At 40.9% G+C, this 14080-nt stretch overlaps 1 protein-coding gene across 1 annotated transcript in view; it reads right to left on the minus strand.

Annotated features, from left to right (window-relative positions):
• Nucleotides 1-1038: 1038 nt before the first annotated feature.
• MYO3A (myosin IIIA) overlaps nt 1039-14080 on the minus strand; it is a 122795-nt gene continuing 109753 nt past the window's right edge. The window contains exons 31-34 of the mRNA XM_014945894.1: nt 7846-7955; nt 5322-5362; nt 4179-4319; nt 1039-2371 (exon numbers count right to left, since the gene is read on the minus strand). Coding sequence (XP_014801380.1) covers nt 2257-2371; nt 4179-4319; nt 5322-5362; nt 7846-7955 — 407 coding nt within the window. The 3' untranslated portion in view covers nt 1039-2256. The remainder of the gene's footprint in view (nt 2372-4178; nt 4320-5321; nt 5363-7845; nt 7956-14080) is intronic.

The raw sequence follows: 14080 nt of genomic DNA on the forward strand, positions 1-14080 counted from the left end.
GGCGGGGTCCCCGTCGAACCGGGCCACCCGGAGAAGGCGCCGGTGGGGAAAACCGTGCGGGACTGAGGCGGGGGGCGGCTCCTGCTCCCCCCTCCGGCTCCCGGGCTGGGTTGCGGGGGGGCTCCCGGCTGCGCTCCCGCGGAGGTTGCGGGAGGAGCCCTGCGCGACGCCGCGGCTGTGGAGGGGCGGCCCCCGGCTCCCAGCCCCGCCAGCCCCGCCGCCGCCTCTCCGGGCGTCCCCGGGCCGCTCCCGGGGTCTCCCCGCAACCCCCCCCGGGGATGGGGAACTCGCCGGAGCCGCCCTCCCGCTCCAGCCCCGTGGGAGGCGGCAGGTCTCGGAGCCGAGATTGGAAGAGAAATCAAGGAACCTCTCCCTCTCCCTCCCCGACGGCGTTTCTGAAGGCAACCAAAGCTCCCCCTTCCACCCCGCAGCTTCCCCGCGGGAGCAGAGAGCCCTTCCTTGCCGGGGCTGCCTCTTCTCCAGCACAGGAGGGATTTTAAGCCCTAACCCTGGAAGGGAGGCAGGCGAGGCCAGGATTTGGCCCTGCTGGGAGCACTGGTCACCCAGGACCCCCGCTGGTCCTTGCAGCCAGGCCCTGGGAGCTCCCAGGCCGTCTCTCTCTGCTTTCTACATGCACCCCCATGGTTACTAGGGCTGTCCCTCTCTGAAATCCCAGAGCCACGTTTTGATGTTTTTCAACACTCTTCCTGGTGGGAAAGTAAGAAAACCAGCCCAGCCCAGGCATCTCTGTTATTACAGGTCTCTTCCAGCTCCCAGACCACATCGGCTCTAAGGGAGCGTGGCTGATAATTCAGGCTCTCCCCGGCGAGAGGCTGCTGTGTGTGAGCTCTCCCCCGCCTCGCCGGCTCGTCCCCACTCACCGAGCTCCCTCAGCTCTGGGTGTGATTCAGAGGCAGCCAACCGTACCGCCGACTTGTGCCTTTTTATTTACTTTGCCATCTTAAGAATACATGAGAAAGCAATTTTAAAACAGATTTCAAAATTTAAACAATGTATCGCAGATTTTACATTGCAGCAAATCTTACTTCGGTGCACTAAAAGATGAGGAAGCAATGGTTACCTGTCTCTGGGGAATAGGGCCAAGTGTTGGGGGGGGAACAGACAAAAACCTGCCCCCTGTAGCTCGATGCTGCTGCCAATCGTAGGATTTAGGAGATCTAAGCAAGGGAGCAGGATCAGGCCTTTATACTGGCATCATGAAATCTGCCTTCTCTTGCTTTGCAGCTGGGAACGTGCAATTACGAATCCTGAAAGGAAGCGCAGCAATTATCTGTGTGATTTCTGTGAAATAAGGTCTTTTGAATAAGGAATCAGGGGAAAATTTTAACATGGTGGCTATTGCTTTTATTTCCACTTAATTTCTAGTGGAACTGATTAACAGTGATCATTACATTTAGGCAGCAATCAACCAGAGAGCGTATTTCTTGGCACCCCAGAGATTAAGATTCCTAAAAATCTAATGCAAAGGAGAACAAAGCAAACATGATTTAAAAGTTCATCACTTAGTCACAAAGCTCAGAGGCAGCGGAGAGGGCTGGATATACTTCTCATAAATGGACATCTCCAACATAAAGATTATACACACAATATTGACCTTTAAAATTGGCTACTAGCTTTACAGTAAAGTCAATAATGAAATAAACTGCCATAGTGTGCTATCCAATTAATCCTTTATGTTTGTTTTTTTTAGAGGGACACTTGCCACTAACAGTTCATCCCAAAATTTAGGCATTGTAAACCTAAAATGGGCAGAAATTCCCCTACAGTGTTCTTGTTATATATTTCCTGTAAAACTATTTATTAGAAACAATAACTAAGGTTTTCTGAAGGTGCATGTAGGAATTTGAAAACTTAACTAGGGAACTAGAAACTAAATGATCTATTTTAATTGGATGAGACTGATGAAATGCAAAAAAAAAGAAATATACATTAAGGAAAGTAAACTAGGTTTAAGCTGCTTAATGTCTAATAATTTTAATATGTAGCAGTGGTATTTGGAAGAAAGCTGGTTTTTATATTAGGTGTTTTTAAAGTATACAATACGTGACTGACAGTGTCCCTTTGCAACGGTGTTGGGCTGTAAACCACAGTAATTCATATTCACATGAACACACACGTTGTAAACTTGAAACATTGGAGATTAAAAAAAAAAAAAAAGGAAGCACATGGTATAAAATGATAAAAAAGATTATGCTAATAAAAGCCAAATGGCAGCAGGAACAGCAGCAGCAGCAGCTAGAACTGCTGGATAAGGCGCCGGCGCTGTGATGTCTTCCGCAGCAGCCGTCTGTAGTCATAGGGATTATCTTCGGTTTTACTCTCTTCCAGGGGGCTTTCTGCAACCCTCGACCTAGGGATTAAGCGCAGAAGTGTTTTAGAAATTAAAGTCAAAACATTTACCTTGGCAAACACTCCTAATCGACTGCTTAACCTCCACCCCCGGGAGGGGAAAAATAAAAGGAAAAAGGAAAAAAAAAAATCCACTGACTTCGCTAGGCCTCTTCCTGTGCTACATGAAGCAGGCACCTCGGAACAAACACATTATATACTAAAAGCAGATGAACACAGAAGAACAACATGTTCTTCTATGAAAGGGACATAATAAAAGGACATAAAACCGTTGAGAACATGGGGATGTTTTGCAGTGGCGTTTGCCTGATGGTTACTGAACCAGACTCTCGGTTGGCGTAAATGTGTTTGCTCTGTTTTTAACCCGCCTGTGGAGCTCGCTGGAAGTGTCCATCTCTTTTTTTTTCCTTTTTTTTTTTTTTTCAGATGAGAAGATGCATTTTGGGTGCCATCTCTGACAGGCTGGAATGGTGACCTGGCACTGGGTGTTAGCATAGAGCAAGATTAAAAATAAAACTCAGTTATTTTAAAAGTATATCACTCTGAAATAATAACTCTGAAGATAAACTGCCAAATAAAAAATACTCAATGCTTCAGTTCTGTAGACTGAAATGACTGAATAGTCTTTAGATTCAGGTGACCCCATTTGAGAGATACTGAAGTGCAGAAATGTTTATTAATTGCATTCATCTGCCAATCTGTAAATTTAAAAGTTACTCAGATTATTTTCACTCTGGCTAGTTAGGACACAATCAGAGCAGCACACAGTAAAAGGTAAGAAATTCCTTTTAGTAAGATCAGTGCCAAAATTCTTATTCATCTAATCCAGACCTCAGGGTTCAGACTTGGTGTAATTAACCACCTTAGAAATGCTACATTTTCCAAGGGATGTAAGCTCTATGGTAGTTCCCTGATACTATTATTTTTCAATTCCATGCCTTCACAACATCGTCCTAAAACTAATTTAGACCCTACCTGAAAAAATACCGAAAATAAAATACGTAAGGGACACAAAATTTTCTACAAATATTTTCTCTATTCCCATGGATACATTTTCAAATTCAGCGATCATCGCAGGCTTAAAGTTTCACTTAAGCCTTTGACTTAGATATCTATTTTCCAAGTTCTTCTTACCTATATGAAGACACAAGAAGACGCAGATATATAGAGATACAGAAATACGTGTTTGCACGTGCAGTGTGTGTGGGGGCATTGGCAAGAGTGAGAATATGAATCCCCTTAGCCCAGCAGAGGTCACCCTCTATGAAGTCTACGTGGTTACGGAGAGGGTTGAGCAAACCCTCCCTTTAGGGTTTTTCTCCTGGCTGCCCACTTTGGTGAGGTCCCACCACAGACTATGAACACACGTGCTGACACAGGAGAGCAGGAAAAGGAGGCAGTCAAGCTGGTGTCTTATCTGCAGGAAGCAGGCAGAAAGGTCGGCGCGCATCCACCCTATTTAAAACCTAACTGGTCAGAAATACAATTTTTAGGTTCTGCTTTAGTTTGATTTGATTTTTGATCAGAGATTTACTGCAGGATTTCTGTCCATCTCACCTGGCACTTGGGAAGCAAAAAAATAGCAGGTAGGCTGAACACCAGTTGTAACAGCATTTGTCCCCGCTGCATAAAGATGGGAAATTTTCAGATATATATTTTACAAGTTAATTTGCCAAAATTCCGTGAATAAAAAAAAACCAGATTTATGTCTAATTTGAAAGTGTATCTTTCTTCTTATTAATCTTCTGAATATATCAACAAGGGTATACAATATTTATTTTTTCCTATTATTATTTTGTATGATTTACCGCTCAGTAGCTCTTAAAATTGAAGTCCTGCGCTCAACTGGGTGTCTCTTCTTTCTTGTAGTAGAACTGCTGTCCTTTGAGGTGGAATCAGTAGATGAAATTTCATGGTAGTAGATATCTAAATCTAGCACTTTGCTCAGACTGTCAATAAATAAGTACACTAAGTTAACAGTTTAATTTTTCAACATTATATTCAACATTCAAAAATAAGGCATCAGAAGAAGAGCTGTAACAGACCAGACATGAGGGACAGGGACATTAAGTGAATCTTTCAAGCCGTGGCATAAACAAGTGCAATTCAATCTGTGGTAGAATGAAGTTAGATGCTATGAGCGCGTATTATGTGCATATGATGTCATGTAATTTCCTTTAAGATACATGTTTTAGATACAGAGTTTGTATTCTGCAACCTCAGCAGAGGATAGTGCTAAGGGCCTGTTCATCTTGCATCTGTGACCAGGCTACCATAGCACCTATGCTCTAGTACCACAGCAGTGATGCTTGGGAGCAGCAAAAAAGCTAAAGTATAGAAACACACATAAAATAAAGCTGTGATGTATGTTAGGAACTGTGAACCAGCACACGTAACAGTCTAAGACAGAGAAGGGCAGACTATATCTATTGCTTCCTTTATTTCTGCAGAGATCCATCAAAATAGTTGCAATAGACTTCTGGTTGAAATGTCAATGGCTACTCTTCTTTACCTGTTATTAATAATTATTGTTTTAATTTCTTATGATCTATTTCCAAACAGTCATACATTTTTTTTAGGAGAGAATTTTAGCAGTCTTTGTATTTTTGCTAACAAAAAAGAACTGGTTGCTCATTGGCTTTGACTGGAATTTTAAGCACCTTCAATTATTTTCTGTGTCAGAACTATCTTTGATGTGGACCTTATCTTAACTTATTATTGTGCTTGTGTTGCCATGGTAAAGGGCCATGCTGTACTAAACGGAATGACTGAATTCTATAATGGATTTTTGTTGCTGAAAATTGCATATTTTAACTTTGTATATGATGCCCTTCCTGTGAATCACCAAATTATCATGCTTTTTTTAATGCTTTATTCTCCTGGTTGAAGTACTGCTAAGAACTATTTCTAGAGTACTGAAATGACAATAGTGTGATAATGAAAAAAATTACCTTTCTTTTCTTGGTTTCCGTTTTTCATCTTGTATTGATTTCTAAGAAAATACAAAGTAATTTAAAAAATACTAAAAGGAAAGCTTATGCAAAGATACAAGTCATCAACATGTTAGGTAGGAGTGTTGTACATTTTTTGTGAAAAGAAAATATAGAGAATCTAATTTGTGAGCAAGTGCCCCAGAAAAAATCTATTTTCAGAATCTTTGAGGCTGAGAATGGGATTAGCATTGTTACTCCCAAATTTCACTTTCCATACTGTGAAAAAAAGCTCAAGCAGTCGAGATCAGAAAACAAAAAGGAGATCTAAAACTTTAAAATATCTACAGTTGTTTTAATGAAGTTGACAACACTGTCTCACTGAGGGAAAGCCACCGTGATACCATGAGAACTTCCATGAATACACAGTGGGAGCAGGGAGAATCCTCCTCTCGTTAATGTCAATGCAGTCTTGTATCAGGTTTTAGTAGAACAAAATGGACATTTAAAAAGTAGTATGCTAAGTGGCAAGAGCACCTTTAGGACACCAAACATCCAGAAAGGCAGAGGAGAGAGATTTATAGGGAATGTGAATAATTTCTTATCCCAAATAGATTTCTGTCCCTACGGCCAAAACAATGCTATGCTGCAGCATCTAAAGCATCCCACTTCACAAGCAGTATTATTAACTGCAGATGGTCTTAGTTGTGTTTCTTGCAAACAAGTGAAAACTTATTAGAATTAGTGAATTGTCCCATTGCAAAATCACTGAGAATCAGAAATCCTGATGGACAGGCACTTCCTATGCAGGTAAATGTACAAGACATAATTTCAAAATGCTAGGCATCTAAAGAGATAAAACCCCAAATAAACTTTTAGTGCCCTGTATGAACAATGGGCTATTGTCAGACTTCATTTAGATCTGTGCACCACTTTAGCTCATTTGATATGCAAGGAAATGAGTAAGAATGGTGTCTAATTAATATCTGTAACATACTGTGAGAGAAATATCAGGTTTTGCAGAAGACAGGAAATTTTTCAAAAAATGCATTCATATTGCGTGCCTCCACTTTCAGGTGATTTGGGCTTCATAATCATCTGCAGGTCACAGAGATTTCCAATAAGGTAGAAAATTCACGATAGCTGGAAAAGCTGACTACCTTCAAGTTAGAGCTCAATGACTTGCCCAAGGTCTACTAGAGGCCCCCTTTCTAAGCTTCAGCGTATAGGTGTTTATACTGAACCTTTCCCTTACCAGTGTTAGGAAGATATGCTTCTCTTTTTCATGGCTTCTTGAAAAAATACAACTAATTGAAGGTAATATTGATTAATAATTTGAAAAAATGCTGCTAAAAAATTATTTAATGTTTAATGCCCAGCATTACTGCAGTCTTTGTTCGCAGCGGTGCGATGGCTGTTTTCTGACATGGAGCTGGCCATGTCACAAACTAGCTTTCAGAAAATACTATGTTCCCGACTCTATAGTCTTGGCTTTCAAAATCTGCATTTCCTTCAGAATCACACTTCACCTCAGAAATTTCCTAATACAGAATTCAGTGTCATGCCTTTCATTTCAGTCCTTTATCTCACCAGCCTTGCTTTCGCAAAACAAATCTTATTCTTACATGCCAATTTATTTTTAAGAGTATCATTTTCTTTCCAGAATATCAGCGTTCCAAAGCTGGGTTATTTCAAAGCCCCCATAATAAAACATAGCTGTGTCTTTTTTGGTATGCCAGGCACAACTCTCCCTAAAGGCCCTGGTGACACCTTCTGTTGAAAGGAGAAGCAATTGCTACGGTTAGTTTATTAGCTGGGCTCTCACCGGCTGTTAAAATAGGTCACTAAGATACAGGCACCTCGAGCAAATGAGTTTAATTGCTTTTTTTTGTTGGAACTGCTTTCTGAGCTGCTTTCACATTTTCTCTCTTTCTGCTTACTTTCTTGCCTTTTTTTTTTTTTCTACATTTAAGGGCACTGAAGTCAAGAGTGAAAAGCAGCCCTCGGTATCTGAACTTGGACCAAAGGCTATATATAGAGACGCTCAAATCCATTAGTCTCCTGAGCTGTTGGTATTTGCCAATTCCTTCATAATCACAATCTGACACATTTGTAAAGGAAGTTACAGTGTGCATACTAATACAGCCTATTTTAATATTTGCGCTCTCTGCAAGATCAAGCACTAATTTAGAGACTCAAAATAGCTCTCTGCACAAACCTGTTTCTCTCCCATGACTTGCAAAGAAACTACGGAGACCGGACACTTAATTTGGGTATTGAAAGTGCAGATGCTGCTTCTGCATATAATGTATGTACGTATGTTTAGGTATAGAAAACTAAAAATTTGGTCTGACCTAAGGCCCAACTCTGAACCTTAATAATTTCAAATCTAGTTTGCAACGTGGAATTTCTGCCCTGCCTCCTTTCAGCAGGGCACAGCTTTTATGTTCTAGTAGAAAGGAATACAGGGAATCGGGCAATTAGAATAGAAGTTCAGTTGGGAATTATCTGACAGTCTCAGCCCACAAAAACTTGCTGAACTCACATGTATTAGAGTGTAGTAGGTGGAGTCGTCTGGATTATTTAATGTCTTAGGCTTCCGTGGCCTTCTTGGGGGTCTCTGCATTGGGCGAGGGTCTTCTACTCTGGCCGCAACTGTAAAAAAGCAGAAGACAGCAACATTTATTTCTTCACAGAATGGTAGGCTTTTGCAAAAACAGGAGAGAATTTCACCAAAGGAAAAAAAAAACAATCCACATAGCCACTTTTACTGCCTGTCGTAGCTCAAGAAAGCAGCTGTTCAGGGCATTTCCATGACAAGACTGGAAATGGGAATGGGTTTATCTGTCCTGACTACTACGTGGACAGATGACACGTAATGAATGTCAGGCTGGAACAGCCCAGCAGCCTGCCTGGCACAGGCTTCTCCTTCTGAACAGGGCTGATGCTCCACATTCAGAAAAGGACTCTGAAAGGTAATGGCTACTGGAAGGCTCCTAACAGGGACCTGGATGGTTGGGATTATTTTTTTCAGACTTAAATCAATCATTAAGGTGCTGAATGAGGGAACTAGCATTAGACCTCTGATTCAGAGGTTGGTCCTCTATATTATCATAGTGTTGCCAAGGTCTCCTGCAGAGGCTGTTTGTTTCAAGCCAAATCCTGTACCACTGGGCAACACAGTGTGACCATGTCCATTGTATCCAGCATGATCTAGTTCAGTGTACTGAACTTCTGATCTCTATTTCTACAAAACCTTTCTGCAAACATGCAAGAAGTGCTTTCATTCTAATGGAAACAAAATTTAACACAAAATGGAACTGCTGTCTTCTGGCCCTTTCCAAACTCAGAGTTAGACACTGCCTTGTGGGTTAAATTGGCTGGCACATGGGGAGCTAGAAAAATGTCTTGGATATTTGATTTTTAAAAAATATATATGCAGTTCTGACAATGCTAAGATATAGGGCAGCTAAGTGTTCATAGGCTTATAGGTTCTGAGACCACAGAACTGACTCTGTGGAGCTGAGGAACCACAGATGTACAGCGTGGTGAGCATGATCACCTTACATCCAGCTTCAGCTACCAGGAAAGTTAATAAGGGGCTACAGCAATTCATTCATGATGAAGAAAGCAGAGGTTGCAGGGCAGCAGAACACCTGTGACAGAGACAGGTCACAGGGACATGTACAGGATGATGAATGAAGTCACAGCACGAGGTCTAGGCACCATGAACTGTGCGTCCAGGTATAATGCATTATCCAGGGAGGTTTTAGATTCTCCTTGTCCTTTCACAGAAGTATTCAGAGGACAGTCCATGAGAAAGAACACCTCCTTACTCATAAATTAATATAATGTGAGGGTGGAATGAGGATCTAGCTCCCAAAGAATTACTGAAGTGTGTTCTGCTGATCTAATCCCCTTTCACATGAAGTGACTTTAACTCCATAACCCCAATGTGCTAACTACATGTGATTGAGTCTTAGAAGGAAGATTGTATTTTGTTCTCTAATGACCATCAGAAACGCTCTTACACGATAAAAAATAAAAACTGTCCCATGTACATCAGACATCTTTTTAATTAAGGAGGTGGCACAATCATTTAAAATGAGAAATGATCAGTAATACATCAGTGTTGACTCCTGCAAAATTAGCTGTGTAAGTTTTTTGTTATGTGTGATAAATAAAGGCTTGTAAAGGTCATGGATATACAGAGGAGGCAGGATGAATAATGTTAATTTAAATTGTAGCTGGATAATGATTACATTTATTGTTTTAGTTTCTTATCTGAGATGCAGACTGCTGCTCATGTAATGAATGAACAAGTATCTTTTAACATTTTGCACTTAAGAGAACAATGGTGTTTTTTGAAGCCAGGGTACAGATAATTCATGTTAACAATGAAATTTAGATGCAATAAATTCATTTCAGTAACCTGTATTAAATATAAAATACATTATTTGATTTGAATAGGTATAGCAGGTCTGACTGTGCTCTTACGTGGGCTGTTGTTACCCTGCTGCATTTCAAATGGGCCACCTGGAGTTATCTGAGTTTCCATTTGTGACAGAGTAGAGGCATATCTTCTCTATTTTATTTTTAAGCACAACAGGAGCCTAAACTGGAAACAATGCCTTTAAAAAAAACCCTTAAAATTCAGTGTAGTTCAATAGAAACACCAACCCCCTTGTCTGTAGGACATTTAAAAAAATTGTGTCAAAGATCATGACTGCATGAAAATCTGGAAAAAGAAAATGAAGCCAAACTGGGAGCCCTTAGGAAAAGGCTCTCATAATACCTGAAAAGTTTTGATTGTCCCCTAAGAATTCATCACTATGTATGCTGTTACGTTATTTAATTCATCACTGTTAAACACATAAAGCATTATCATATTCCAGATTACAGTTACTCCAACTGAAATTACTTGTACACTTCTTGTGTATGTGCTCTGCAAAGAAGACTCCTCTTACATTCAGAAACCATCATTCTGATAATGATAAGGGTTCCAGTAAAAAATATCTTTTCCTCTCGGCTCATGCCTTGTACATGGGGGGGCACAGAATGGAGGGGACAGAAATACCACGTTGGGCCAGCCAGCCTTCTAAGATCGGACCTCCACTGTTCCTTTTTAAAATTACATCGAGGGCTGAAAATGCAATCCTGAGTTTTGTTTCCAAATTACACAGTAAGTAAAAAATAGTTTGATGGGTTTACCTTTGTTTCACCAGAAAGTGAACCTATGATTTCCTTCTGCACTTAGGTTTGTACGTTCATTGCTACTGAAATACAGCTGATGTGGTAGTTGCTTGTATGGGACAGCAAATTTTACTTTGTGCAGTGTGCTTTCTCATTAGTTGCTGATAATTCCAGAAATCATTTACTTAGAGTTACAGGTGGAAGGCAAATTAGATACCCAAGTCTGATAAACGGTGAGTTTGATGCGCTTATTTTCCACATGGCCTATACCTTTCTGCAGTAGGCAATGAAGCAGAAAGGAAGAGTAAAATCATTCACTTATTAATAGGCCAATTATGTTGCTTCTAGAGTCCATTACAAAGAAAAGGTTTCTATTGAAGCTCAGGCTCTCCATAGTAAAAATATCTTACAGCCTATTTTTCCTTAGGACTTTGAGTATTTCTATCCAGATCTGGCCATGTGCTTCAGATGCAAAAGGAGAACTGATGCTTTCTATCTAACAAATATTTCAATACATACGTTACAACAGTGATACAACAACCATTCGCAGCAGTAGCTGTCAAAGCACTTTGGAAACATCAGGTTGGCACTATCATCCCCATCCTACCGGCAGGGTAAATGAGATGCAGAAAGCAAGACACACGGAGACTTGCTTAAAGTTATGTCCCAGTTAGTCATGAACACAGCTGAGGAGCTGGACAGAAGGACTGTGCTGAGACTCCCAGGAACTCTGCAGCCTGCTCTCGCCCTGTGGTTTTATCTACCTGCACAGGTGCTGTCAGTGCTGCAATACATTCCTGCACCTTAGAAGCCATGCAGGAGACACTGGAAACAAAAACATTTGATGTTACACAGTCATTCCTTTTTTAAAGGTTTTACCAACAGGAAGACGAGTTGAACAAGTTGAAAGGGAGAAGGATTTTCCTCCAGCTGCTTAAGTGCATGCAGTCAGTACTCATTCAAAAGAAATGAGGTTTTGCTCTCATGACATGGATGCTTTGCTTTTGAACCTTAACAGTGAATGTCAGCCATGATGAAAGAAGGTTTAGCAAATCTATGGAAAATTCCTTATTCCTACCAGTATCTCAGCTAGTTCGTTTAACACTACCTCAAAGGCTCCCATGTAAGTTGCACTCACACTTTGACTCTATGGAATTCACTTACAAGGTATTACTACTGTAAGTTCATTGAAAGCTCCAAAAAAGCTGAAAAAATAAGAAAAGGGACAATGAAATTTAGGACCAGCTCATTTGATGTATGTGTATCCTGAACACCACCACAAACTAAGGAAACTGCAGAGAGCTGCATGTGCTTGAAAGACTCAAGTATGAGCAAGAAATGCTTGAATAAAGATGAGTCAGTATCAGCCCTTTAGGTTGAACTGTGTCTGCACATCCTGACATACAATGATAAGCCTGGAAGACAAGAATCTGGAGGAATCAACATCCCTGGATGCTAATATAAATTAATGTATGACTTACAACAGATCTTATACTGAAGACTGGAGATACAGTGTGGTGACAGCTGTGATAAGCATCTAAGTGATGAGAGGTCTCTATTTATTAGGCCACCTGGAGAAATGGATAAACCCATCTTCAGGTCATTTAAGTGAAATGTTACATGTTTGATTCGGTGCTGTTCCACATCTACGGGGACAGGAAGCATAAAGCCAGGCTCAGAATAATGCAGGAAGAAAAACAAGACTAAGAGCAGTAATTGTGTGGGTTTTGGAAGTAATCAGGAAAATGCAAATACAGTCACTGGAATTCCAGGACTTGTTAATGAGAAATGAACAGCTATTACTGCTTACATTTATGTGCATACCTTTTTACTATCCTAATTGTACACAGTATGAGGATGCAATTACTCAAGTTTGGGATTTGCCCATAAAAAAGCACTGCTCTTAAACATTCTGGTTAGTAATTTTTAGGCATTGTTTATCCATAGGGCATTTACCACAGCCAGATTTGGAAATTACAGTTTATGGGTGGTAACATTTAGCTATCTGGAGAAAACAGAGGGATTATTTCGGCAGAGATCTAGAACTAGGAACTGCAAGAGATCGAGAACTTTTTGATTGAATCCAGCAGGAGTTGAGAACGTTTAGTCTCTTGCACCTAAGTCCTCCTGCTCACCCCTCTGAGGGAATCAGTTTCATTCCCTGGCTGACACTAATACTCTCATTTTGGAGTCTGGTGGCCTGGGATTATTGCTATTCAGGAGAGGATGTTTAAGGAAAATGGCTGCACTCCGTTTCTGTGACCTCCCAAATCTTATGCTCTGCAGGGATCTGACCAGCTCCCAGCACACAAATCTTCTATGTCCTGGCTGCATGGCGTCCAAAGGGCCACTACAGTAGCCAAGAACGACCAAACAGCAGAAGCACTTGACTACCCTGCTCTTCTCCAGTCCCACCCCTTGGTGGTCCATGGCTGGCCACTCGCTTGCAAAGAAGAAAGATGAGCCAGTGAATACTGCTCCGTGCACCCAGTGCTTCAGGGGCTTCCTTTTCCTTGCAAGGGATGCCCACAAAACTCATGCAAATGGTGCTGTGGCAGCCTACAGCAGGAGGAATCCTGGATGAAAACCCTGCCTGTCTCACTGCCTCGTGGAGCTGAAGAGGTCCTCAGCTGCACCGGAGTTCCTTGTACCACGTGAATTTCATTCTAAATATAGAAAACTCTCTTCCTGATATTTTGTACTTGAACTGCCATTTAATACTTGCAAGGATGGGTGCCATTATTCATCTTGGAGAAAAAAAATAAAAAAAAAATGCTCCCATAATGATCAAATTCCCCTCACTTCAGGCTTTGCCCTCAAAAAACTTGACAGTGGCTATTTAGTGCATTTATTCTGACTCCACTGTAACCCAAGGCTCACTACCAGTCCAAAGGTGCAGTCCTGAGATGCAGCCATTATGTTTAGCTGAAAGCATTTAGCAAGCAAATATAACCTACTCAGAAATTCGAGCCACAGGGAATATTGTTTATTCCAGGAACCTTGTGCAGCTTGCTTTATGCATTTTTATGAATACAAATAAATTCACTTAAGAACAACTTAACCTTGTGGATTTAAGATTCATTTACTCTTTTTGCTCATCTGTTCTTTAAACTGTTGTATTTTAATGAAAATAAACAGTTTTGGAAATCTGAACATTGGTCACAGTACACCATCCAGCTGCCCCCCTCCCCGTTCCTCCCCTTCTGTGGGCAGCAATGTAATAAAATATTTAATCAGAGGAGCAGGTAAATTCCAAATTGAACAACAGCCACCTACCCACAGATGAGGGCAGACAAGTATTCCGATCTGGCATACAGCTATAAAATACAATTCACGTGTTATAGCTGTAAAAAGACATATAAAACTAGTGAAGCCGAGGAATAAGTGTAAATAAATGCAAATGACCAAAGTAATTGCAAATCGGTAAATACTACATGATTTAAAGAGCAGCTAAAGCTCAACAATCCTTGCCTTCATAAGGGTAGGAAAGCAAAGGTAGCCCTAAAGGAAAACCTGCAGTAAAACCATGTCCTTCTGTAAATGTGTGTGTATAAATTGTACTGTAACACATAATGTAGGCAAGAAGA

This window comes from Calidris pugnax, unplaced genomic scaffold (assembly GCF_001431845.1).
Source record: "Calidris pugnax isolate Ruff unplaced genomic scaffold, ASM143184v1 scaffold19, whole genome shotgun sequence".
In the NCBI taxonomy this organism is placed as follows: domain Eukaryota; kingdom Metazoa; phylum Chordata; class Aves; order Charadriiformes; family Scolopacidae; genus Calidris; species Calidris pugnax.